Source organism: Gymnogyps californianus, chromosome 1 (assembly GCF_018139145.2).
Source record: "Gymnogyps californianus isolate 813 chromosome 1, ASM1813914v2, whole genome shotgun sequence".
NCBI classification, from domain to species: Eukaryota; Metazoa; Chordata; class Aves; order Accipitriformes; family Cathartidae; genus Gymnogyps; species Gymnogyps californianus.
Genome location: NC_059471.1, coordinates 91,074,015 through 91,098,090, shown reverse-complemented (window position 1 = coordinate 91,098,090; position 24,076 = coordinate 91,074,015). Strand labels below are relative to the sequence as shown.

Here is a 24,076-nt window from a genome sequence, read left to right as displayed (position 1 = left end):
CCATCCTCCACAATTCCTTTAAGAGGCAGCTTTGCAAACTGAGGTCCCTAACTCAATGGATATGAAGCCTTCTACATAAATCGTTGCATATGTAGGGCCTCAGGTTCTCATGTTTATGACAGGAATGAATATGTAGGTTTAGGATCAAATATGCTCTGGCTTCTGTAATAGAGACTTAAATACTCTTGGCTCTGGAAAATTCAATATTGTATGAAACCCAGAAATGCACTGTAAGTATAGTATCTTCCTGAGTATCTGCTTGCTGGGAAACTACTAAAAAGTACAGATTGCAGCAGAACAAAGCTGATGAAGGGTTTCAAAGACTGTATTGATATGCTGTATGAAATACATATACCAATAAACAGTGATTTAATGGATGCAAAACAAATTGTTCAAACACAGCAAAATATACGCATCTTCCAGCTTTTCTTTACTTGAAAACCTTGAGCTTTCGTTCAACATTAGAGACATCAAGACATTGGAAAAGAAAACTTAAAAAACTGAACAGCTCCAAACTGTGAATACTCACCAACTTCCTGTGAAGTCTTAACGATACCTAGATTGTCCCTCAGCCAACGAACAACAGCACCGGCTATTGCAACAGATCCCTGAAGGAAACAAAATCACTACAACATTAGGATACAACAACTGGTAGCTTTGTGTTCCTTTTTACAAGACTGGAGAGGAGGGGTAGCTGCGGCCTCCAGCTGCAGGCTTACAGTCACAGCTTAAAGCACTCCCAAGAATGCTCACAACCAAGCCACAAGTTTTTTGGCAGCTGGAGACTGCCGTGTAAAAATGGCAGCCTGTTACACAGGCTCCATGTAGAAAAGGTGCATATTGCATGACTTTTTCCATGGCGGGGAGTTACCATGACATTTCCTAAGCAGTCTTCTTGTCTCTCTAATTTAGGTCTTCTCCTGAATATACAGTTATGAGGTCCAGTAGCCTCAGCCTTCTTTTTCTGACGAATTAAGATTTTTATGCTTTGATTTAAAAAACCAAGAGTGATTATGTCTAGAGTCTAAATACAAATGCCCAGACAGACAGAAAATTTAGGCACTTGCATTTGCCAGCAAAATTGCTCTGTTGCCTCAGCAAATGGCCCTGAATGGCTCCATCATATCATAGATGAATGGCATGGCTCCCATCTCACTCCAAAGTCCAAATGGACTTCTCTACAAGACAGTCTCAAGTCTACTAGACGAAGCTTCAAGTAAAACAGGAACAGCATTATATTTTCATTCAAAGCCATTGCTAGAAGCAGCAGCGGTGTTTTCTAACCAGCTAGCTATTACAGTTACAAGATATGGGTTTGATTAAAAGAAAAGCCTGAATCCATGTTTTTTGCCTCTCTGGGAAGTGTCTTAACCAGCAGATTGTAGATGATTCTAGCATGGATATAGGATAAAGGACACTTAATATCTTCTGTTGAAGCCATTTCTTCAGACGATATCATTAAAGACTTGGAGATGAGGAAGAAGCAGAGTACACATGCATGTGTTTCAGAACACAGAAATACAAATCACTCTCAAGACAGTTCCAGTTCTTGCTTTAAGAACATGCGTTAAAAATAAAACAAACCTCTCACACACCCACACAAAACGAAAACCCCAAAGTTTGCCAGAACATGGCAAATGCAAGATCAACTTCCCTTAGGGAAGGAAAAGGAAATGAACACAGTCTCCCACATCCTAGTAAAGTACTGTAAGCCACAAACTATTCTCCCAGTGAAGAAAATCCTGTGTGTTGTCTTTGTCTATTTCACATGGAAAAAACAGGCTCTCTACAAAAGCTCAATAGCAGCAGAGAATTCAGTATGCGTGTTTTGAGAATAACTATTAGATCAAGCCCACTAAGCAACACAGATGGAAGAATAATCATTCTGTAATTCCCAACAAAGCTTTGGTGCCAAATAGGTGTTCAGCTGATCTGTGCTTCACAAGCAGAGCTTTAGAACAACGAACCCTGAAGTTAAAGTAAATCCAATTTTCTACAGAATTTGGATGCCCTCAGAGTTGTGCGGAGAACTGAGGAACTAAATTCTGGAAGCAGGCACCTAAGTCTTAGTAGGTAAAAAAAGCTCAATTGTTAGAGGATTCTTGTCCCAGAAATTTCATTCAGATTTTTAAACTTAGAAGTAAAATCCATTAGAATGAAATAAAAACCAAAGACATTTAGTTATGACTTTTATTATGAGAGGATAACTGAAACACTAGTACTTTTTTCTCTCTTTTTTAAACCAAATTTAGTATAAATGTTTTTCTGTTTTATTTATTTATAAAATTTATTAAAGATCTGAAAGACTGTGCAACAGAAAAAATGTTTTAGCCATCATACCCTGAAAATATAAATGATGCAATGTGGAAATATTTTTATTAGATTAGATAATATAGATTGGAAATAGAGATAACCAAAACGACACATAAGCCTTGAGGCACACAAGCTATAACACAAAGCTATTTTGATTTCCATGCAACTGAAGATAACATAAGGATACTAGAAAACGGAAGTAAACAAGAACATGTATCACTACATAAAGGAAGAAATTACTGGACTTACCTCTAGTGCATAACAAACAGGTTTGTCTCTGCCCAGTTTGTAAGCTATTGTGGTTAGAAGACCATGCTCAGAAAACACAGACTAAATGGTGAAAAGGGAAAGAAAAGGTAAAGCATGAACAGAGGCAGAAAATACTTAAATAAAAATATTCAAATGATAATAAACAAAAGACAAAACCTTCACTGGAAAAAAAATGAAATATGGAAAGTTTAAACAAAGTAAATTATCAGTCACTCTAAATAAACACCTAAGATAGACCCTCAGATCACTGGTGTTAATTCTCGTTTCCACAAGGTGCCTCAGATCTTTCCAGCCTCCTTATAGCAAAGAATTGGGGGTCTTTAGAAGGAGATGTGAATGAGAAGGAAGCCAAAGCTTTGCATTATTTATTCAACTACAACTACAAAGAAACAATGGGAGAAAACGAAGGGAAGAAATAAAATAGCCAAGACAAGGAGAAAAGCATGTGGTTAAGTAACACAACACTCAGCACTTCTGGGGGAGGTTAAGAAACATATACAAGGAAAGAGCAAGAAACTTGTTATGAAAAGTTCTTTTTGGAAACTTAAGGAGCTAGGAAATGGAGTCTTACTGAAACACCTTGAACAAATTATTACTTTCTGTTCTTTCAGATTTCAGTATGCACTTTTCCTTATTTCTAGCAATATAATTGTTGCTAATAAGTTTAAGAAAGGCTAATATATAGTTGTACTCAAGAACTTAAATAAAAATTGTAAAAAAAAAGTGAACAACTAAAAAATGCAACTGACCTTCTGACCTGTATTGCACAGCAAGAAACACCCTGTTCCATACCTAGCATGAAAGCAAAGGAAAGTTAAAACCAGGATGTTTAAAGGATAACCTGTTACTGCAATTCATGAATCCATGACTCCCCTGTGGAGAATCAAGACATCAATTTTTGCCCCTTGACAGTTATGTTACCATTAACCGATGATAAAACCATTCTCAAAAAGTTGACTTAAATACAGCCTGCAGCTGAAAAATCTAGTCCCACATCTCTCTCTCTGGCTATTCCTTGTATAATACTTGATCAAGGAGCAGATACAGCTGAAAACTAAGTGTGAATTCCTCTTTGGTGGCAGTGTTTACCTACTTCAACTTAAGCTGATTATGAAAGCTACTTTATAGAATAAATATTTCACAATATTAAATTCAAGCTTTTAAAGGGGAAAATTTAAGAAACTTTGTTCCTGTTACAAAGGAGAAGGTTTTCTTTAAACATATTCAGTTCAAAAATTTCTAAAAATGGCATGTTTCTCATTCGAAAACCACATCACATATATGTGTGCATACACACACATATAAGGACACATTTTAATATAAGGAGTACAAAATACTTATAATCCGCTCTAACTTATTCTAAGAAATTATGAGTTCCCTACCTTTTTAATACCTTGAAAATTAATAGCTTAGAATAGCACTGAGATAGTCTTCAGTTATATTTGGAGAGAAAAAGGGTAAAGTAATAACACAAATAGGTTAAAAAAAAAAATCTCACTTTTACCTTTTGGTTTAGCTGGTTTTTTTCCAAAAGGTCTCTTGTGTTATAAAGTATTTCTTATAAAAATATTTTGTGACAATATTACTTAAAAACATGTTTGTTTTACTAAAATAGAAGGCCACTAACCATTACATTTGTGTATAAATATAAAAGATAAAGTGAAGGTTAATTAGCAACAAGTATAGATTAATGTGTAATTAAATCTGTGAAAGTCCCATACTGTGTATGTACCTACATGCTCAGTTAAGCACATGGTTGTAAATGGAACAGTAAGTCATTTAAGCAGAGAGCTTTTCCTCAAATGAATGTTTGATTACACCAGTTGCCTGATTTAACTGAGCAGCTATTTTAAACAAGGGACACTAAGAGGCTGAGAAATAGAAAAAAAACAAATGTAAAATTCTCCACACTGAGCTAGACACAGAAGCAAAACTAAGCACAGCAACTGAAATGAACCTTTCCCATCTAGCGATGTTGTGGTTTTCTTGTCATTCAAGTCTATGCAATCTAACTCACACGGCCTGTATTTGTTTAACTTTAGGTCACAATTTAAATGATACTGCAACTGTTCTAATCTGTGTTTTGGAGAATTTTAAAATGAAAAACTTCCTGTAACACAGAGATATTTCCTCACAGTGACTTTGTTCCAAAATATACCTGACAAACCATGTAACTTTAATATCTTCACTATTTTATATAAAAGTCAGGACACTGTTTACTTTGTAGGTCAACACAGTCAAAAGGTAGAGCTGTAGTTATGCGGTAACTACCAAAGCATTTGGCAGTTAGCTTGAAAGAGAACACAATACTAAATTCAAAACAGAACAGTGTGTTTATCTTACAACTTTCATAATAACTTACGTATTTTTTGCCTGCCCATCCTGAAAACACATTTGCCCAACAAGAGCAGCAGACTGGTCACCCAAGCACTGAAAAGAGATTTTTTTTTTTTAGCAAATGTCTGCACATGAATCACATGCATGAAAAAGGAACATGAACAGATATATTTAACTATAACTCTAATCTATTAGGAGTGCGCAGGTAATTGAAAGTGAGGAAAAATCTACAGAGACAACCTGTGCTTTTTACTACTCTTCCCTTTGTAAGAACTGCAAATGAAATGTGTTGTGCTACTTATGGTGAACAATTTAAAGAAATCAAAATTAAAATTTACTATCTTTATGCATGTTGTATTGGAAAAAGCTGAGAATCTGCCCAACATTTCTGGATTATGTATATACTGAACTCCTTTTATATATAAAGCAGAGCTCGCTTCCATTTTGTAATGTTACTCACTTACTTAGAGATCCTAAGATTCCAACAGCACTACACATACACGTTAAAGCTGTCAGCTGTATTTCCACAGCCAGACCTTAACTTAATAATGAAGAATCCAGTCAATTAATAATTCAACTTCAAAAGTTTACTTCATCTTTAACATGAAGTAAAAAAACATCAACTCAATTTCACCCATCTTAAAGCTTTTTCCAGTGAAGATATGTTCATGCAGTATCAGGTTCTCATGCCAGAATCTGAGTTGAAGTAGGACTTACCCCGGAAATTGGTACACCTGTCAAAGCTCCAGATTTCTGATTCACAAAAAGAGAAAGAAAAGCTCCAAATTAGCTTTCCATGACTACAATTTAAGGCAATGAAAAAGAAGCTAAACTTGTAATGCTCAAAGGAAAACAAAGAAGGGTCACATAAGCAACATGGTTCAGTTCAGGTGTATACTGGACTTCAGCTTAATGCAGCTCATGCCTAAAACGCTAAAAAATGGAGAGCAGGAAATTTACAGGTATACTTTATGTCACCTCAACAGTTCTTAACATAAATTTTCTTGAAACCATAGTGTATAGAAAATTAGGTTCAGTGTAATCTGTGCAGTGTCAAGTGTAAAATGCAAAAGTACAAAAATGGTAAAGTGACTAGAAAAAAACATGATTATGATGACATACTAAGCAAAGACAGATGCCTCATTTTAAGATACAGCATTTTAAGTCTCATATAGAATTTCTTCCAAACACTACCACATAGTTTTTCAGTTGCAATCTTGCAATAAGTATCACAAGAAATTTATATCCTGGCAATTTTTACTTCTTTCTTTAAATTGTTTCTTTGTGCAATTGTGAAAATGCATTTTCAGTGAAGCCATGCAAGTGCATTTCCAATCTGAATCTTTTTTTCTTTAATTCTCATTTTAATTAACTGGATTTAAGGTAATTGAGTTTATAAATGCACTAAAAAACCCTGCATGAATCTGATGTTTCACTATAATAGAATGAATATTTGTAGAAAGAATGGCTTGCTTTTCTCATTTATAAAATGAAACAGCCAACATTTATTAGCCAGTAGCTGTATTTTTGACTTCACTATAAAAAAATACTCACCAGCCTGCAAATTAAGGCAAATGCATACATCAAGATTACATTTTAGAAACAACTTTGGCATGAACTCTAATTGTAATATCTCAAATTTGGAAATACCCGCCAAACTTATTGGTCTAGAAAGCGTGCTTTTACTAATCCTTAAACCAATGGAAATGCACAGCATCTGAACAGAATGGATAAGATATAGGTGGTCAGCCTAATGGAAGCCTCTACTCACCAGGCTAGGACAGATTTTCTACAGTCAGCAAAAGGAAGAAAAAGAAAAAAAAAGGAAGAAAAGGGGAAAAGAAACAAAAGTTCACATTTAAAGTGACCAGCTATTCTGTTTCATCTTTTTCCATTTACCTCACTCATTCAGCTTAATACAACTCACTCTCATCTGACCTTCACATTAATAAAAGTCAGCAATGACTTCTAGTGGCATCTCCATTAAAAGGTTAGCAAAAATACTTACATTTCAGGCAAGTTAGTTATATTTTAAATAAGAATCTCATAACTTGTCTTAATTACAAAATGCCTGTATGTTCTACATGTTAGTAAACAATAGGGCAAAATACCAGGAAAAAGAACACAAAATCACAATATCCACTTTATCCGATTCTAAAGCTAATAAACTAGATGCCACTGTATCAGAAGAGTTGGTGCTGCATCAGAGTAAACTTCAAACCTCAGCTAATGATAACAATTTATTATTTACTCCTAAGTAATATTCACAGTTGCACTGGAAGCAATGTGATTAAAAAGACATCACAATATTCCAAAATATTTTTTTTACTGAGTGCTATGCAAATATACACAGCAAGAGAAGTTTATTTTTCAAAAAGAAGACAACCTAAGGTGTCACTTGTGATTTTCCAGTTCACATAAACTGACTACTCTTGCCTTCAGTTATGTGGAAATAAGACACTACACATCTTGTCCAGTCTTCTTAGATCACAAAGACTTCCATAGTGACTTTCATCTCTTCTTTTCAGTTGTACAAGAAGTAAAAATATTGTGCTCTAATAACAGCAATCTCAGTCTTTTAATTTACTGATTAGACATTACATTCTGATGGGTAGTTTCTAAATCAATAACTAATAAAAAATTAAATTTTTATCCTTATCAAAAATCTCTCCCATCTTGTTTTGTCTATTTGACACTTAGAAAACAACAAATATTCAACTTCATATAATATTATACAACAGTAGATAATGACATACTAATCATAAATCAAACAAAACTGGTCTAGAAAAAGCCATTAGTCTCAATCTATGGAAATTCTGTCAAATCTATATTGATACAGTTATATTTTTACAAGATTAACTTCACACACACAGAAGAAAACATACCATCAGGCCATAAATCTCAGAGGAGCTTCGTACTTTTGGGAGTATTTCCATAGGAATATCAAAGAACCTGAACACAGTACAAAATAATTTATATATATGGTCAGTGCTAAATCAGAAAGCATTTTGCCTTTATTTTCTTAAATAAGTTTAAGCTGTAAAGAAAAAAAAACTATAAAAGGAACTTCGATTTCTAGGGTTTAATCCATCACTATGTATTTTTTCCACTTGTTAGAGTACGTGACACTGAATTATGGAGTAAAACAGCATATATTTGAATATTTTGAAGACATATCCAACTCTTTCATGTGGGAAGTCATTCCTCTTCCAACAATATCTTTATAATATTGTTGTCAATCAATTTAAATTCAAAACAGAGACACTATCATCATAACTGCCTTACAAATTTGATTAAGGAATAAAGAAACTATTAAATGTCATTGTTTCCATGAACCAGTCTTCCACCTACAGGAAACATCTGCTACTTTTAATTAATCCAGACAGTTGTAATTTGGACATCTGGAGAACAGTGACTCTTAATTACTAATGTTAACAGTAAATACAACAGTAATTGCTGATCTTAGTCTAGATAAGAGATTCTTGCTATTAAGTGAGTTTCTTCACACGTCACTTATAGAAGCTATTTAAATAACAGTATTACTGAAAAACTGAGCTTACTGGCAGAGCTCAGGATCCCATTCCAAGGAATGAATGTTGAACAACATTGTTCTACTGGCATTGGTTACATCCGTACAGTGAACGCCTCCATTCTTTCCACCTGTCAAACTCTGAACAAAAAAAGATATCAACAGTATTCGCCAAGAAAAGATACAGGTTTACTTCAACAAATTACAAAAAAACTTTCTAAATTCACAAAGCTTTCAGCTTGGGACTGGGAACTCTGATATTCCTGCAGCAACTAGAGGCAGACCTGTTATAGTGGAACAAAGGCATGAGAGAGGTAATACGGGTACAATAGTACCTCCTGGATTCTTATATTGCAAAAGTGGCTAATAATACACCTTTCTAAAGTCCAAGATTTTTCCAAAAGCATGAGCAAAATCTTATAGCAACCTATAAATGGTAAACTACACACACATAAACATCTACAAAAAAAAAATATAGTGATAGAGGGACAGTAAAAGTTCATCTTGTAAGGAACTTTAGTGGAATTTCTTTAGTGGCTTGTACTGACATTGCTGTGTGATCAGTGAGCATTGTGCCACAGTACTTTTCAGAGGAATTTGCATGATATGGAAATTCATTTTTAAAAGAGTGATAATAAACTCATAAATACATACCCATATAAGCCATGAATCAATAGTCCCAAACATAGCTCTTCCATCATCAACTGCTTGCCTAATCTCTTCCACATTATCCAAAAGCCATCGAAGTTTCACTGCACTAAAATAAGTGCTAAGTGGAAGACCAGTCCTGAACTGTAAAATAAAAAAAAAATCATTTAAACACCACGCAAGTATCTTTTCCATGAATACTGTAGTTATATATAAAAATGGTGATAGTAAGTGAAAAATTGAAGACACAAAACTTAGAGTAATTACACAAACTTGTTATTTAAATAAGTACTAAGTATACAATACACAAGTCTGAAAATAACAAAACCAAATGACCAATGCATTAATGGACAAAGATCAAAGCTGATCTAAATGCAGTTCAAAGACCATTTACATGGAAACAGTTGTTTGCAGAAGTCTTGTCTTATCTAGGATATCCCTGTATGACTAGACAGCAAGTAATGAAAACAAAAATGAGCAGCACAACACAGGAAAGATGGATTTTGTATTCCACTAGAATTTAAAAATCAAATAAGTTCATATGCTTTTTGCCATCCATTTCCTGCCTATAGGAAAACATACGATATATAAAATATATAACATTTATACAACCAATCAAGGAAAATATAAATCAAAGAATTATGACACCTTTTTGCAAGCATTTATTTTCCAAATTGTTATATATATACCCATATAGAAAAAAGAATGTATTTGCTCTTTATAAACTGTCTTCCCAGTTCTCAGATTGGTTGCAGTTAATTTTAAAATTAAGGCATAAGATGAGAAAGGATAATATATTTCACATCAATAAATCATTTTCCAAACAGTTTTTTTCTGCTTGCTCTTAATTTTTGTGTGTGATGTTTACTTATCATTGGATAGGTAGCACATGATTAAGTCTCACTAACGATTACTCATTTAACTTCTCTAGTGAGATATGTAAGGAGTGTTAACCACTTATTTTGAGGAAAATGAACATTTTTCAGTCTCAGATCAGTGTATAGAATTATGCACATTTTTTATTATTTGACAAGCTAAGAAGGGACTAGAAGCTACAACTGACTTACTTCGTTTGGGGGAATTTTAAGCACACATCTCCAAAACATCATATACTGTAGCAATAAGAGTTCAGCTTATTTAAATGTTCTGGAATATCTCTTACCTTAAAAAAGGTTTTGTTTTTTCCTGGAATTCTTTTAAGAAGCCGTTCAACTGTTGACTGGGTTCTCAGGTCAAGCCACACTGAAAACACGAATAAAATTAACTGATCAACTGATTTAATACACAAAAAGTGACATGTACAAGCTTCTTCTACAAAACTAGAGCTCTTGTCAGTAAATTCCTGTCTTTATTTTTAGCTTTTCATGTAGTTGAAAGAATATTGTATTGCCATTGTATTTTAAATGCACTGTTGTAAAAATTAAAAATGGTTAAACAACTCATTTGATTTAGAACAAATGATTTAAGAAATCAAACAGGATTTTCCACATAATAGGATATATACTTTTCTCTATCAGAGTATAAGCAAATGACTAATATTACTTTGTTTACAGCAGATGACTGTCATTAAACTAAGAGGTTAAAACAAATAGCAGGTTGATTATTTACTATTCCTATGAAAACTTTGAACTAAAGTGCTATGTCAGAGTTATCAAGGTACAGCTAGGCTTAAGATAAAGCTGTTAACAACATATATTTGAATATAGAAGAGTCCTGGTTTTTCAGTGATACTATGCTAAACTAAATCTGGCACTTGACATGGCCTAAAAGAGCAAATCTACACAATTACCATTTCTCAGCTGACATAATCTGAAAAGCTAAGGTAAATTAAAAATAAAACTCCAAATCAGTGAGTATTCATTAAACCTACTTAACACGTTTTTCCTTTAAAGTTAAATCAAAAGCATCCTGAAAATTTAGTAAGCTCCTTCATTTAAAAGGAAGTAATAGGGCGTAAGTCAGAGCTTCATTACATGCCAGGGATGTACAAAACCCCTCAGGAACATTGTTTTTTGTTAAAAGCCCATAAATCAATTTATTAACTATTAAGTAATAATTTTAACAATAGGTTTTTTTAATTGCACTGGTGTATACAAACACACAGCTTATGACACAGATATCAAAAAATCAAAGAAGTTAGTAGGCTAGGCCACAAAGAGATCTGCACAGGAAACTAGGAAAGCATTTTTCTACAACACACTCATTTTATGATATTAGATATTCAGAAAGTATAGTAGTTACCAATAGCATTATAAAGGGGTTCTCCAGTTGTCTTGTCCCAAACCACTGTCGTTTCTCTCTGATTGCTGACTCCAATGGCTTCAGGACAAAATAGAAAGAAGTATCCTTTTCAGAAGGTTTTTTTTCCCCTTTTGGGGAGTGAGGGAGGGAAGGGAGAGGTGGAGAGGAGGGAGGAACAGGTAAGGAGAAGAGGAAAGTAAATGGGAAATAAAAAGCTTCCAACTTTTTCATGTTATAATCCAGAAATATTACTTTTAAAAACTCATCATTCAACTTTTGCTGCTTAACCTATGTCCTCTAAATCTCTCTTTTTTTTTGCCACAACCTGAGACAGCAACAACACTGACAGGGAAACTAGCTTTTCCCAATAAGTTCTAATTTAAATTTCAGAATTTCTGCATTTATCACTTGTCTCTGTGATTTTGCAAGACTAGGTTAAGTCTACTTTGTAGATTCTGCATTGCTAATACACACAAAGGACTTATTTTCTCATTATTCCTCCCAAACAAACTGCTCTCAATTCCAATTTAACATTTTCTTTGAGGCCAGCATATGCTGCCACCCTTCTGTTTATTGACTTAAAAACTAGAGAATCTGACTTGTTCAACCATGAGTATGTTAAAGCCCTGAGTTACCCTTAAGTACTAGGAATACCTTTTATGTTAGTGATGTCTATGTTCAGTTGTTGCAGTTTCTCACAGGCCCTTTCCACACATTCATGGACAGACTTCAATATTTCTTTTGGATCTTGTTCCACCCATCTTTAACAAACAGTAAACACCAGTTAATAAAAAGACAAAAAATTACATTTAGGGAAAAAAAGAAATTCTAGTCTGAAAAACCAGCTGAGCATTTTGATACAATCATAACTACTAAGTATGTTTCACATATCTAGAAAAAGCGTAATTAATTTCAAACTCTTTTTAAACAGTAAGCTGTATTTTCACAACAAAAACATCTGCAGAAAACGAAGAATTTTGCTTTGTTTTATTTTATACAGAGGGCTTTGGCAGCAAATGGTAGGTCAGTTAAGAACAAACAAACAAAAAAAACACCTCAGAGAACAAACTAAGCAATTTCTATGGACTAAGCTGAAGACTATGATTCAATTGTAAAAATGACCAGCTTTACCACTTTAAATGAGACTTTAAGTCTTGTTTAAACTTTAGTTTTAAAGTTTAAAGTTTGAACTTTAAATACATTAATGAGTGGTCAGAGTAAAACACTAAGTATTTTTAGTTTACATAACTCAGAGCACATACCGGATACCCAATGTGAGTTTTTTTATGCCATTTTTCCTACCACACAGTCTTTTATAGTAGATATTATGTTCTTAGTAATTATTAATCAACTTCAGTTTTGATCATTCATAGGTAAAAATACATAAGCTCTACCACAACGTACACAAATAAAAAGCCACAGAAAATTCATACCCTTCTTTAGGGAATTTCTGCTGTATCTCAACTTGATGGTGACTCAAGAGCTCTGCTGTTTTTGCATTAAAAACCTGCAAATAAATTACACAACGGAATTTTCTATGAACACAGAAGTTTAAACAACAATAAATTAACATTTATTCTGTTGAACAAATACAGTGCCATGATAATTGATAGTAATTTTCTATCATCAACCCAAATATCCACATAACCTGGGTTCAGATATATGAATTTTTGTAATTAAGGTAAGCAAAGAATATTTTGCTGTCAAATATAATTGCTTTTTTTTCCTGATAGTTTGGGAAAGAACCACATTTTTTCCTGTGGAGGTTCTAGAAATTAAACTAATGATGCATTTTAGAACATACCTCTCAGTAAAATACTCACACTAGTCATGATAACATTTCTTTAGTTCCTGCTCTGATACTCTAATGCCAGAGCTATGCCTTTTCTTGGGTTAGCTCACTTTTAGGAAGAGTCATTTTAAGAGACAGACAATCACATGTAGTTTAGAAATCACAGAAGGGACCAAGCTGTGAAGAAAGAAAAAGCACCTGTGCAGAGCCCAGTTTGTTTCAAAACAAGCTACAAATACAGAGCTCATCATAAACAATCTGACAAGAAAAGAACGTCACTGCAGCAACACAATACATTAAAAAAGAGAAGAACATGCAGAAAAGTGACTTAGATTTGGACATACTACAATAAAAACCAGCAGAGTAGAGAATCCTGAGGATTATACTAATGGCTATTCTTAAGGTATCACAAGTAAGAGGCTCTGCCTTGCAGCAGAAGCTCAGCTAGAATACACAACGGTCTTCATTAACCATCAGTGGCCTGTTTCCAAAAATAATTTACTGTGGCCAAGCTAAAATGACACCCAGTAAAACATCCAACTTAATTGTACAATGAGTAAGCCAACGTAACTGACTGGGCAATGACGACATTCCTGTGAAAACGGCTCTTTCTCACTAGCACCATGCAGAATCTTTCGCTTGAGGAACGTTCAGGGACCTAGAAAGCAAAATCTAACAGCAGACTCAGGTGAACTGCAGAACATGCCAGTAGGACATCATCCTATCTTTTTATGGCAAGCAGAGGAGGGTCAGATTTAGAAACCACTCTCATGCTAAGGGTACAAAATTCAGTTATACCCATCCACTCTCTAGGATACAACTGAATCTTTTCTAGACTTCCTTGGTAATGCTCTCTTCTCATTCCACAAATTTTAGGAATTTCTGTTAAAGCTTTTAATCCATAAACTCTTGATTTCATTTAGATAGTACAGTTTACTCTGAAACTATCAGAACAATTCTGACATAGAGCAGATGAAGTTCTGATTCTCCAGTTTCGTTGAAACCTTAAAGTGTATCTTTAGAGTGAAACTTTGAAGTTCAGAAACATTCTAGTTAAATATTAGAATCATAGAATAATTCAGGCTGAAAGGGACCTTGAGAGATCTCTAGTACAACCTCCTGCTCAAAGCAGGGTCAGCTATGAGATTAGACCAGGCTGCTCAAGGACTCTTTCTAGGCAGGTCTTGAAAACCTCCAAGGATGGAAACAGCACAACCTCTCTGGAAAATACTATAAGCTAATTTTTCCCCTCCACTGCCCAGAAAAGAAATCTTAAAAAGGTACATGTTCATCCTTTTCTGTTATCACTTGGAAAGATTACATAGAAAAAGCACCACTGTATTCTTTTTACCATATTTACTTACCTGTGTTTCATCTACCAGCTCAGGCTTGACATGAAGCTATCCTAATAAAAGGGTAAGCTCTGTCAGTACTACATATTTGGAAGGAACTAGTATAATGGGATACGGGTCTTAAAATGCTATGCAACGTATAAGTTTTGCATGTATGCAGCAAGATTTTTTTACTTGAAATTGCCTTTCTGCCAAAAGCATAGTAACATTTACTAAGCTTTTATAATAAAGATAGAAAGATAGAAGACTTTTTATTGAACCTGTATGTATCTGACCTAGTAACAATGTTAAATATCATTTGGTAATCATTCACCATTAATCATTCAGTGTTCCTTGAAACAGAAGGCAGTGCATAAGGATTCCTACTGTTAGCAGGAAATAAATACAGATTCAATTAGACAAGGTCATTCATTGAACCTGGAGTGTGTGACCCACAGATAATAAAGGGTGAAGCTCTAGCACAGCAAGGCTTTTTGCCTCCCTCTAAGCAAGCTGTTCTAACAGCAATAAATTCTCAACAGAAGCAATAACACTACAAATGCATAGATTTTTTCATGCCCATAGAGAAGAACTAGGTAAACACACTCTCCTAATCCATCACAAACAAAACTGCAAGCTTCTGACATCCTCAACAAAAGCAGCAGACACTCCCTGTACCTCAGGGCAAGGGATTAAAAAGTTTCACTGAGAACAATACCATGTTCTACAGTGATAAACAGAATTCTGATACACGAAAGGATGCCAAACATAAATGAGTCATTTCATTTAAACCTAGAAGAAGATAAACAAAGTAGGGAATAAATAGAACAAATGGGATCTTCCCTCCTTCCCTGTCCCCCCCCCCCCAAAAAAAAACCCCTGTTGCCAAAAAAAACCCCCAAAGCGTCCTTGTTTCTCTCTGACACTGGTGAGAGAGAGAAATAGGTGACAATAAGTATAAGTAATTCAGATAAGGTCAATACATTCCTGTTGAAACAGGTTTGAAGTGTATTTCTGTCACTGCTTTCCTTCCTTTCATATTCATTAAGAACTGGTTCCAGCTTATGATACTGATCTCTCACTTTTTGTAGGGGGGGGGAAAAGTCAAAGTCAGTTTTGCCCTAATTTTATCAGCAGTCATCACAAAAGAATTGTCTAGGCTATTTGGACGTGTAGAGCTATCTTGAACAGAGATGATTTGATGAAAGACAGTGAAAACCACCAGATATGTACTGAATTCTGTGCTGAGAGATTAAAGAAAAGGAATAAATAACACCCTCCTTCCACTCCCAACAAATTGTCATACAAAGAATTAGAGCTTGAGCCTTGAATCTCAAGAGCAAAGAAGAGAAGAAAGACCTACTTAGCTATGCTGTATGTAAGCAAGCAGACAAGCACAAGGGCTGACCACTTAATTCAAGTGCTTTATAGGGTCTCTAATATAATACATGACATCATATGAAGGGGTGAAAACAGTTGCATGGTATTACATTGAGTCTTTATCATCTTAGTGGAAAAGAATTCAGATCAATCAGTTGTAACAATTTTCAAAGAATGAAAAGAAATATGAGACAAACAGAAACATGAGGCTCATGGAAGTGATGCAAGAAGCTGCACAGCTGAAAAGACAATAGCAAAAAGAGATTTTAGAAGTAACTTCTGATGACTCTCAAGCTTTGCCACGTAACTCTGCCTGCAGAAAAGCTACTTCTGTTAGACTATGCTGTATCTTCATGAGTTTCTGTTAAGCTGGAACAGCTACTGCTTTGCAGGCAAACAAGCTCAGAGCTGGAGTTCTGAAATTGCATTGAAATCAACCCAAATGGGGGAATGACGAAAGACAAACAATAATTCCACCTGTAGCATTTAACTAGGATTAGCAGGCAGTCAGAATTTATGAATAAGTACAGTTTAACAAGTCTCCTGGAAATTATCTTGCTTGGAAGGCTCCTGATGAACAGACCTCCCTCCCCCCTCAAAGAGGTACTTATGATTATGGGAAAAAAAAAGCAAAACTACAATGTATTTTAAGTGATAAAAGCTAAGAGTTAGGGAAAAATTGAAGTATTTGTAATATTTTTAACCCTTCTCATTAGCCATACAATCAAGTTTTGCTTTTTCCCAAAAGGTCATGTTACTTCAGTAGAGGGATGAAATGGATTCCCTCTGAAGGGTAAGCTCAATGGGTACTAATTTTTTCCTTATCTAAAACCATTTTTTGTTTACTGAAAAGAATGCTTACAGTGTGATATAGCTTTATTTGAATGTTTCTTCTGGAAATGTAAGTAAAGGAAGAAAGACATAGTCCACTGAGGTGGAAAAAAAAAATTGTCTGGCTGACTGACAAACTTAGAACTTGAAGTACTGTATATGTACTTCACTGTATGTGTATTTCACTGAATATTTCAATTCTTGCTGTTCCTGGATAAAATGCCAGAAAGACTTTACCCAGCAAATACCTTTCAAGAGATCGGGCAGTGGTTCAGCTGGCCATTAGCTCCTGATCCCAAGACCTTTAGCAAAAGAAGTTACAGCGGATTTTTATGATATGATTCTTGAATAAAATAAAATGGAACATGAGAGATGCAAGTATTTGATGAAAATATTTGGCAAAACATCTAGACCAGAATTTAGTCATCTGAATATATTTGTTTAGCCTACTCAATTTATTTTCCTGCTTGATATCTTTAAGAAAATGAGCCTTAAGCAATTGCAATGGTACTCAAAGCACTGCGCTCTCCCTGGTAACTCTGAATCTGTTACCCAGGTTCAACTCAACTTAACAGAAGTTGAGATCTCAAAAATAATTAGAGTTTGTTTTGCAAAAGCAAGTAGCTTAGCAAAGAAAAGATGCAAATTAGGGTCCCCAGAGGGTAAAACTACAGCATAAGTTAAAACCGTACATGTATTGTGTGTGAGAGGCAAGGATAAATAAGGAGTGACAGTAACAGAAATGCACGTAAGTTCTGGTGCTTCTTTATCATCTATGCTCATACAGCCTCATTCACGTAAGCAGGAGACTCTCTCAAAACTTACATCTGTACACAGAATAATTAATTCTGGAAGGAATCTCTGGAGGTCGTCTAGCCCAACCTACTGCTCAGGTAAGCTTAAATTTAAAGTTAGACCAGGTTGTTCAGGGCCTTTTCTAGTCAGGTGTTGAGCATCTGCAAGGATGGAAATTCCACAGGCTTTCTGGGCCTCTGACCCAGAGCCCCTCATAGTGAAACATTTCTTCCTTCCATCTATTTGAAACTTCACTTGCTGCAACTTGTGTTCATTGCCTGTTGTCTTTTTCTGCGCACACCTGAGAAAAGGCTGGTTCTGTGTTCTCTACAAACTCTGGTTAGATAGCTGAAGATACACCCTTAGACTCCCCTGTGATGAAACAACCCCTGATCTCCCAACTTCTCCTTGCATGCCTTGCGCTGCGTGCGGCACAGTGATCATTTTAGTGACCCTCTGCTGGACAAAATCCAGTTCTTCAGACTCTCTCTTCCTCTGGGGAGGCCAAAACCAGACACAGTGTTCTGGCTGCTGCCTCCTAAATGCCACACAGATGGCAATAATTACTTTCTTTGATCTGCACTCTGCGCTTTTCTTAATGTGGTTAATCTTCATCACCACAAGGACACACTGCTCACTTATATGCAACTTGCTGTCCAGCAGGAATCCAGGTCCTTTTTCACCAAGCTGCTTCTTAGCCTTCTATCCCAAGTGCTAAACTTCATGAAGCTTCTGCCAGGCCCCTTCTCCAACTGGAATTCCAGTCAACTGCTCCCCTCGCTCTGTGGTCATCTGCGAACTTGAGACGGCATTCCAACCCATCCCCCAGGCAGCTGATGAAAATACTATGGGTATCAGCCCTCACTACCAATGGCTGTGGGACAGCACTTGTAAATTGGCCACCTGTAATTGTAAATATAGACTCTGAACTGTTGACACTACCCTTTGGCCCCAAAGGACCAGTTTTTCACCCAGACATCTTTAACCTGGTCAAAATCGTATGTCTTCCATCTTAAAAAACTAAGTAACAGTTGCACTGTGCTACTGAATAGACATGTGCAAAGTAACCGACAATTTGATTTTGACTGGTGACTTCGTGAAGATGAAAATTGTTGGAAGCGCTACAGAAAAAAAAGATGTAGAGAGATCAGCGCAAAAAATATGCAAAACAACTAACACAGTAAAAGATCGAGAGGTAATAAGAGAGACAAGGAAACAACTCAAGTAAAAAGAACACCACATTACATTTTGACTTAAAATATTTCAAAGCAATGTCTCTCTTCTAATCGGCAATCTCTTTCCAGCACAATTCTCCAGATACATGTGTTATTATCTGAATGACTGATGCGGCTTGTAGCAGAAGCCTGCACACTTTGCCCTCTTCTTCCACCCTACCCCATGTTCTGACTTAATTCAGTGATGATGTATCTTTTTTGCTCAAATCCACTTAACTTTATTATCATAATAGTTTGATCACACTGCCAAGTTTAAGACAATGCTGTATTTTGAAATGAATTGAGAGAAACTGAGATGGATACAAGAAGAATTGAAGAGTGACAGACACAATACACTTTTTAAAAAAATTAAGGAAAGAATTATGGCCTCTTATTTATTTGTGTGAGCACCTGAATCCTCGAACAGAGGAAATATACCTCAGGTAGACAGAAAAAAACCTCGACTGTACACAAGCCATTGATGAATGCATCTAGTGTAAGAAATTCCTTGTTAGAAGAACTTGTAAAAATACTTGTAAAAAGAGCCTGAGTATAAATTTAAAGCTTGCAATGTCTCCTTTAGTTCTACTAGTGTTATCCTTTTAGGCTCAGAAAAAAGTTAAGTTGGCATACACGTAAAGCAGATAGAATTTATCTTCAGGTGTTACAGGGAACTTTTCCAAATTCTCTTCCGAAAAGGACTCCTGACTGGCATTCAAGATAGCCTGCTGGTGTCATTTGTCAGTTTGGAGTTTCTCTCCACCCCCAGATCTGTGTTTTGTCATTTGACAATCCCATGAAGGTCGTGATATTGAGTAATAATGGTAACACAGGTCAAGAAGATATTCTAGTCTCCTGCTTCATGAAAGAACATTCCACATAGGGGAAGCATTAAAAAAAAAAAAAAGGGGGGGGGGGCAAGCCAAAACATTCATCTTCCCAGTTCAATATTGTGCACATTTGACAACATTCTGTATCCAGTCATTATCTCTATTCCACTTCCACGGTGGAAATTATCACTGGGATCTAAGTCAAATTACCATGACTTATTTACTGACTAGGTGACAGGACATTTGTAGAGATTTGCAAGCAGGATGTTTATATAGCAAGTTTCATATATAATAACAACATTAGTTACTGTCTATTGCATAATATGGAAATAACTAGATCCTTAAACTAAAGGGCTTATATGTATGATTAATATATTAGTCGTCCCATCCTTAAACAAACTATCTTCCTCCAGCATTTAAACAAGCCCACCTTTCATAAGGTGTACAAGTTCAGTCACCTGAATTTGTACAGTGCACAGGATGCATTGACATTAGGGTTGTAGCCTCTGGAACTGCAGCAGGCACTCCAACAGGCCCAAGTAGGTTTTAGAGGGGAACACAGCAGAGTCATTGCATTGTCTGAACACTAGCTAATCACAGTCACTGAACTCACACGCCTCTATTTCTCCAGTGCCTGAGCACCTTGTCCATTTGATTTCATTCAGGGCGAGATACCCGACAGATTTAAAACAGCCTGCTCGAAGCAGCAAGATTTTGCGGCCCCCTCAAGCAGCAGCAAGAAACGCTGGCCTCCGGCTTGCTGTGGGACCGGGCGGGCACTGCTGGCACCGCCGCACAGCCCGCTACCCGCCGTTCTCCGCGGGACGGGCAGCGCTGCTCGCCCCCCAGAGCGGCGGGAAGGCGACGGGGGTCTGATCGCAGGGGGACACCGCCGGCCGGCGGTTCCGTCACCCCCGTGCCCACCGGCGCCCGCTTCTCCTTGCGGCGCGGCAGCCCCGGCGCGCCGGGGGGCAGAGGGATGCCGGCCCAGGGCAGGAGACAGGAGCCGGAGCAACGGCACCACAGCCCTGCGCGGCCCTCTCCCCCTGCCCTTCCCCAAGGGCAAAGCAGAGGCCGGAGGGACTCCGCGAGGATGCGTGAGAGGGAAGGAGCGGAAGCAGCGGCTCCCTCAGGCCGCGGGTCCGCCGCCTGCCCCCGCACGCCTCAGCGCCCGGGGCCGCCCCAAGCCGCACGATATGCTCACCAGGAAGCGAGTGGAGCTGGTGCCCTGATCGATAGAGCCCACCAGTGGCCCCAGCACCATCCGGTCCGACGCGGCCATGAGCCCCGCTCAGCCGCCCGTTGGGTCCCCTCAGCGATCCCTCAGCGAGCGGGTAACGGCCGCGCTGACACTGCCCTGCCAGCTCGCGGCCACCGGCGCGCGGCTGCCGGGCTGAAGCCGGTGGGGGGGCGGGGCGGGGGCGGGCGGAGCGGGGGGCGCTGCCGCGCGCATTGTCAGCCCGCAGCCAACCAGCGCTCGGGGCGCGGCGGGGGCGGGGAGGCGGGGGGCGGGGCCGGGAAGCGCAGGAAGTGGGTCAGGGGCGGTGGGAGCGGGGGTGGGAGTCATGTGATGGGCGGCACGCAGCCGGGCTCTCTCGCTCGAGCCTGGTTGGCGTGAGGGGAGCCGTTGGCCTGGGGGGGAGGCGCGGGAAACCTGAGGTGTTTCCTGAGGGAAGTCTGTGTCGGTTGGCGGGGGTCTTCGGAGGGCTGTGCGAGGCTCCCGGGGAGCCTGCTGGACGAGGTTCCGGGGCACCAGTCTGGGGTCATTTGTGTCCTGCGGCGGCATTCCCCGGAGCGAAACCTGTTTTCGCTCGTAGTAGGGGAGAGCGGACAGAAACCCGTCGCGGGTCCGGCCGACGGCGCTGCCGCTCTGAGGCGGTATCCAGCCGCGGAGGATGAGCGCTCCGGAGGTGCCAAGCCGGGCATGTCCGCTGGAAATTTTCTGTTCAGAGCGAATATTGCCGAGGAGGCGTTCAAAACTGAGTCACCATAGCCATAGTATTGGCCGAAAAACGTTAGCAGCCCCAAAGGGGCTTGTTTCATCTTTCAGAGCTTTACCCTGCATCAAGCAGAAATATTCAGTAAGAAACGGGATCTTGATCTTCTTTCCTTGCTATGTGTTGGTAACTAGTGCGTCAAGAAAAACTGCTGGTGTTGCAAGACCCGTGATAGAATTGCAAAAGCTAATAACGCTGACTAAAGCACATGAGAAGTTACATAGTAACACACGTTGCCAGTAAGTCGGCCCTCACAGACGCCATTAAATAGGTTTGTCTTTGTTGTAACTCCACATTAATGGTAGTTGTCCAAACTCATGGTGTTTTGTTGGCATTGCTGCCTGATAAGCAAAATCTGATTGCTGCTGCTTGGTAGTGTTTTGTGTGACATCTTACCCAATGCTTCTGACATATGGTTTTTTTGTTTGTTAGTACTTCAGCTGGCATCTAGGAGCCTTGGTTGGGATGTGAACAGCACTATCTGCTAATGTGTAATAGATAGCAAGGGATTTAGTTGCAGCCCATAATTACAAAATCTCAAATGAGACAAATACAGTTAAGTAATAAGATCCTTATTTTCAAGAGTGACAGTAATGAAACACTGGAACCACTTACCAGACATTATGAAGAATTCTCTATTATTCTAAAATTTTATAACCAAAACTGGTATTTTTTCTTAAGCTGTAGTTCAGAGATCAATTTTCTCAGGGACGTGCTGCAACCCATAGAGAAGGATCCACAGCAGGTCATACTAGAAGGTCATAACGATCCCTCCCGGCTTTGCAAGAGACCCTCCCTTCTACATCCTTCAGTTGTCATGGTGTATGCTGCAGGCAGCTTCTACTCTAAAGCCATGGGCAACAACCGCAGTTGAGTTGAAAAATTTATGCAAGACTACAGCATCTCCATGTAGATTAGCGATTCAATGAATTAATCTCATGGGATCTTAATTAAGTCTGAATTCATTAGTATAATTGCTAGGAAAAGTGTGGGGTTTGTGTTATTTCTTTTGTTTCTTTTAAAAACTGCCATATGGTATTTTGAATGTATTTTAACTCAAGACACGGCTATTTTCAGCAAAGGTTGAGGTCTCTCAAGATCCAAAAAGGGAGGAAGCAATATCGTGACTGATATTTATGCAAAACATGAAATACTACTGCACTTATGTAAAATTTATAAAGATCACTGACTTATAGAAATTTTCTAGGAGGTGCAGGTCTACCATTTTGGGTGTTCTTTAGCAGTGCCTGTGTATTTTCATAGACCGGGAACAGGAGGGGTGGCAATGATAACCTATGCCATTTCTTTAACCTGCAACAGACATGCAAGCAAGACAGACAGAAGGGGGAAGAATTTTGTCTGAAACTAGAAAATACAGAGTCAGGGAGAATGCCTTATTCTTCCTAGCTCGTTCAACAGTGTACTCTTCCTTCCTTTACATTTCTATTCAGTGTTTGAAGAGAACTATTTTTCCCCATGGTATTTATTATACAATACATGAGCGTTACTATTTGCAGAGTTATTAGTACAGATACTGGGCATGTCCCAAGGAAGCTGCCTGCAAGGGAAGGGAGGGTGGAGCTGTGGCCGTACCTTTATAGTAAGATGATGTGAGGCTGCACTCTGCCGAGATAGTTTTAAAGGAATTAGCTTCCTTTAAAGGAAGGAGCATGGATATCTGTGTGGACTAATTTCTTCTGCTTCTGGCTCAGATCTCACTGAGGCAAGTCTACACAATGCAGCTTAAGATGTTAGCTATTCTGTTCCCCTACTGAGGAACATATAAAATGGGGGGTGGGGAGGTGGAAATCAAGCTCATATCTAGCAAGTGGTAGTTGGGAGCCTTGTGTATGTTGTTTATGACGGAGAGATTTTGGAAGTTAGATATAGTTACTATAACAATCTCGAGCCTGGCAGAAATAATGGAGGCTCCCATTGATTTTGGAGAACTTAATTACAACAAAGTTGTATTTAGTTCCCCAAAATATTACATTTATGAAGATGGCACTTGTTTTCAATTGCCAGTGCAATGCAGATTCCTGCAAATGGTGCTCTTGTTCCACATGCAGCTTTTTGACCTCTTGTTCTGCAGACTGAACTCAAATGGAAGTTTTCTCTACCTCCGAATACAGCCCCACTGGTTTTTTGGATATTTTAAGGTAGTGAGCACATTTGAAACACATTCATTAAGCACATAAATATTTACAATGCATTTTTCAGAGACAACATAATTTGGTTCCTGAAGAACTATTTTCAATAGCAAATGAACCCAGTTGTTTGCTTTTGGTTTGGGTTTTTTGGTTTGGGTTTGGGTTTTTTTTTCCCATCTCAGCAGAATGGGGGGATGTTGGTAATTACATTCCGCTCTTTCTGGCTGATTCTTTTTTATTGACCTGAAGTTAAGGACAAAATGTGACTCTGTCAGGCTACTCCAAACATGTGATACAGTGTGAATTAAAGAGTGGATGCCAGAGGTTCACATGTCTTTCCCTTCTGCCTCTTAGTGACAGAGAGGGCTTGGCTGTTGAATCCTGCTCTTCCTTACTGATGTCTGACCTTTGTGTTCCC

General features: G+C 37.9%; 1 protein-coding gene across 1 annotated transcript in view; it reads right to left on the bottom strand.

The window, feature by feature from the left end:
• GK (glycerol kinase) overlaps window positions 1–20,793 on the bottom strand; it is a 37,886-nt gene extending 17,093 nt beyond the window's left edge. The window contains exons 1-14 of the mRNA XM_050914909.1: window positions 20,716–20,793; window positions 12,772–12,845; window positions 11,993–12,099; window positions 11,339–11,416; window positions 10,260–10,339; window positions 9,104–9,241; window positions 8,481–8,590; window positions 7,806–7,872; window positions 6,692–6,709; window positions 5,638–5,673; window positions 4,946–5,013; window positions 3,333–3,375; window positions 2,563–2,643; window positions 530–608 (exon numbers count right to left, since the gene is read on the bottom strand). Of these exons, the coding sequence (XP_050770866.1) occupies window positions 530–608; window positions 2,563–2,643; window positions 3,333–3,375; window positions 4,946–5,013; window positions 5,638–5,673; window positions 6,692–6,709; window positions 7,806–7,872; window positions 8,481–8,590; window positions 9,104–9,241; window positions 10,260–10,339; window positions 11,339–11,416; window positions 11,993–12,099; window positions 12,772–12,845; window positions 20,716–20,793 (1,057 nt within the window). The remainder of the gene's footprint in view (window positions 1–529; window positions 609–2,562; window positions 2,644–3,332; window positions 3,376–4,945; window positions 5,014–5,637; window positions 5,674–6,691; window positions 6,710–7,805; window positions 7,873–8,480; window positions 8,591–9,103; window positions 9,242–10,259; window positions 10,340–11,338; window positions 11,417–11,992; window positions 12,100–12,771; window positions 12,846–20,715) is intronic.
• Window positions 20,794–24,076: the final 3,283 nt, after the last annotated feature.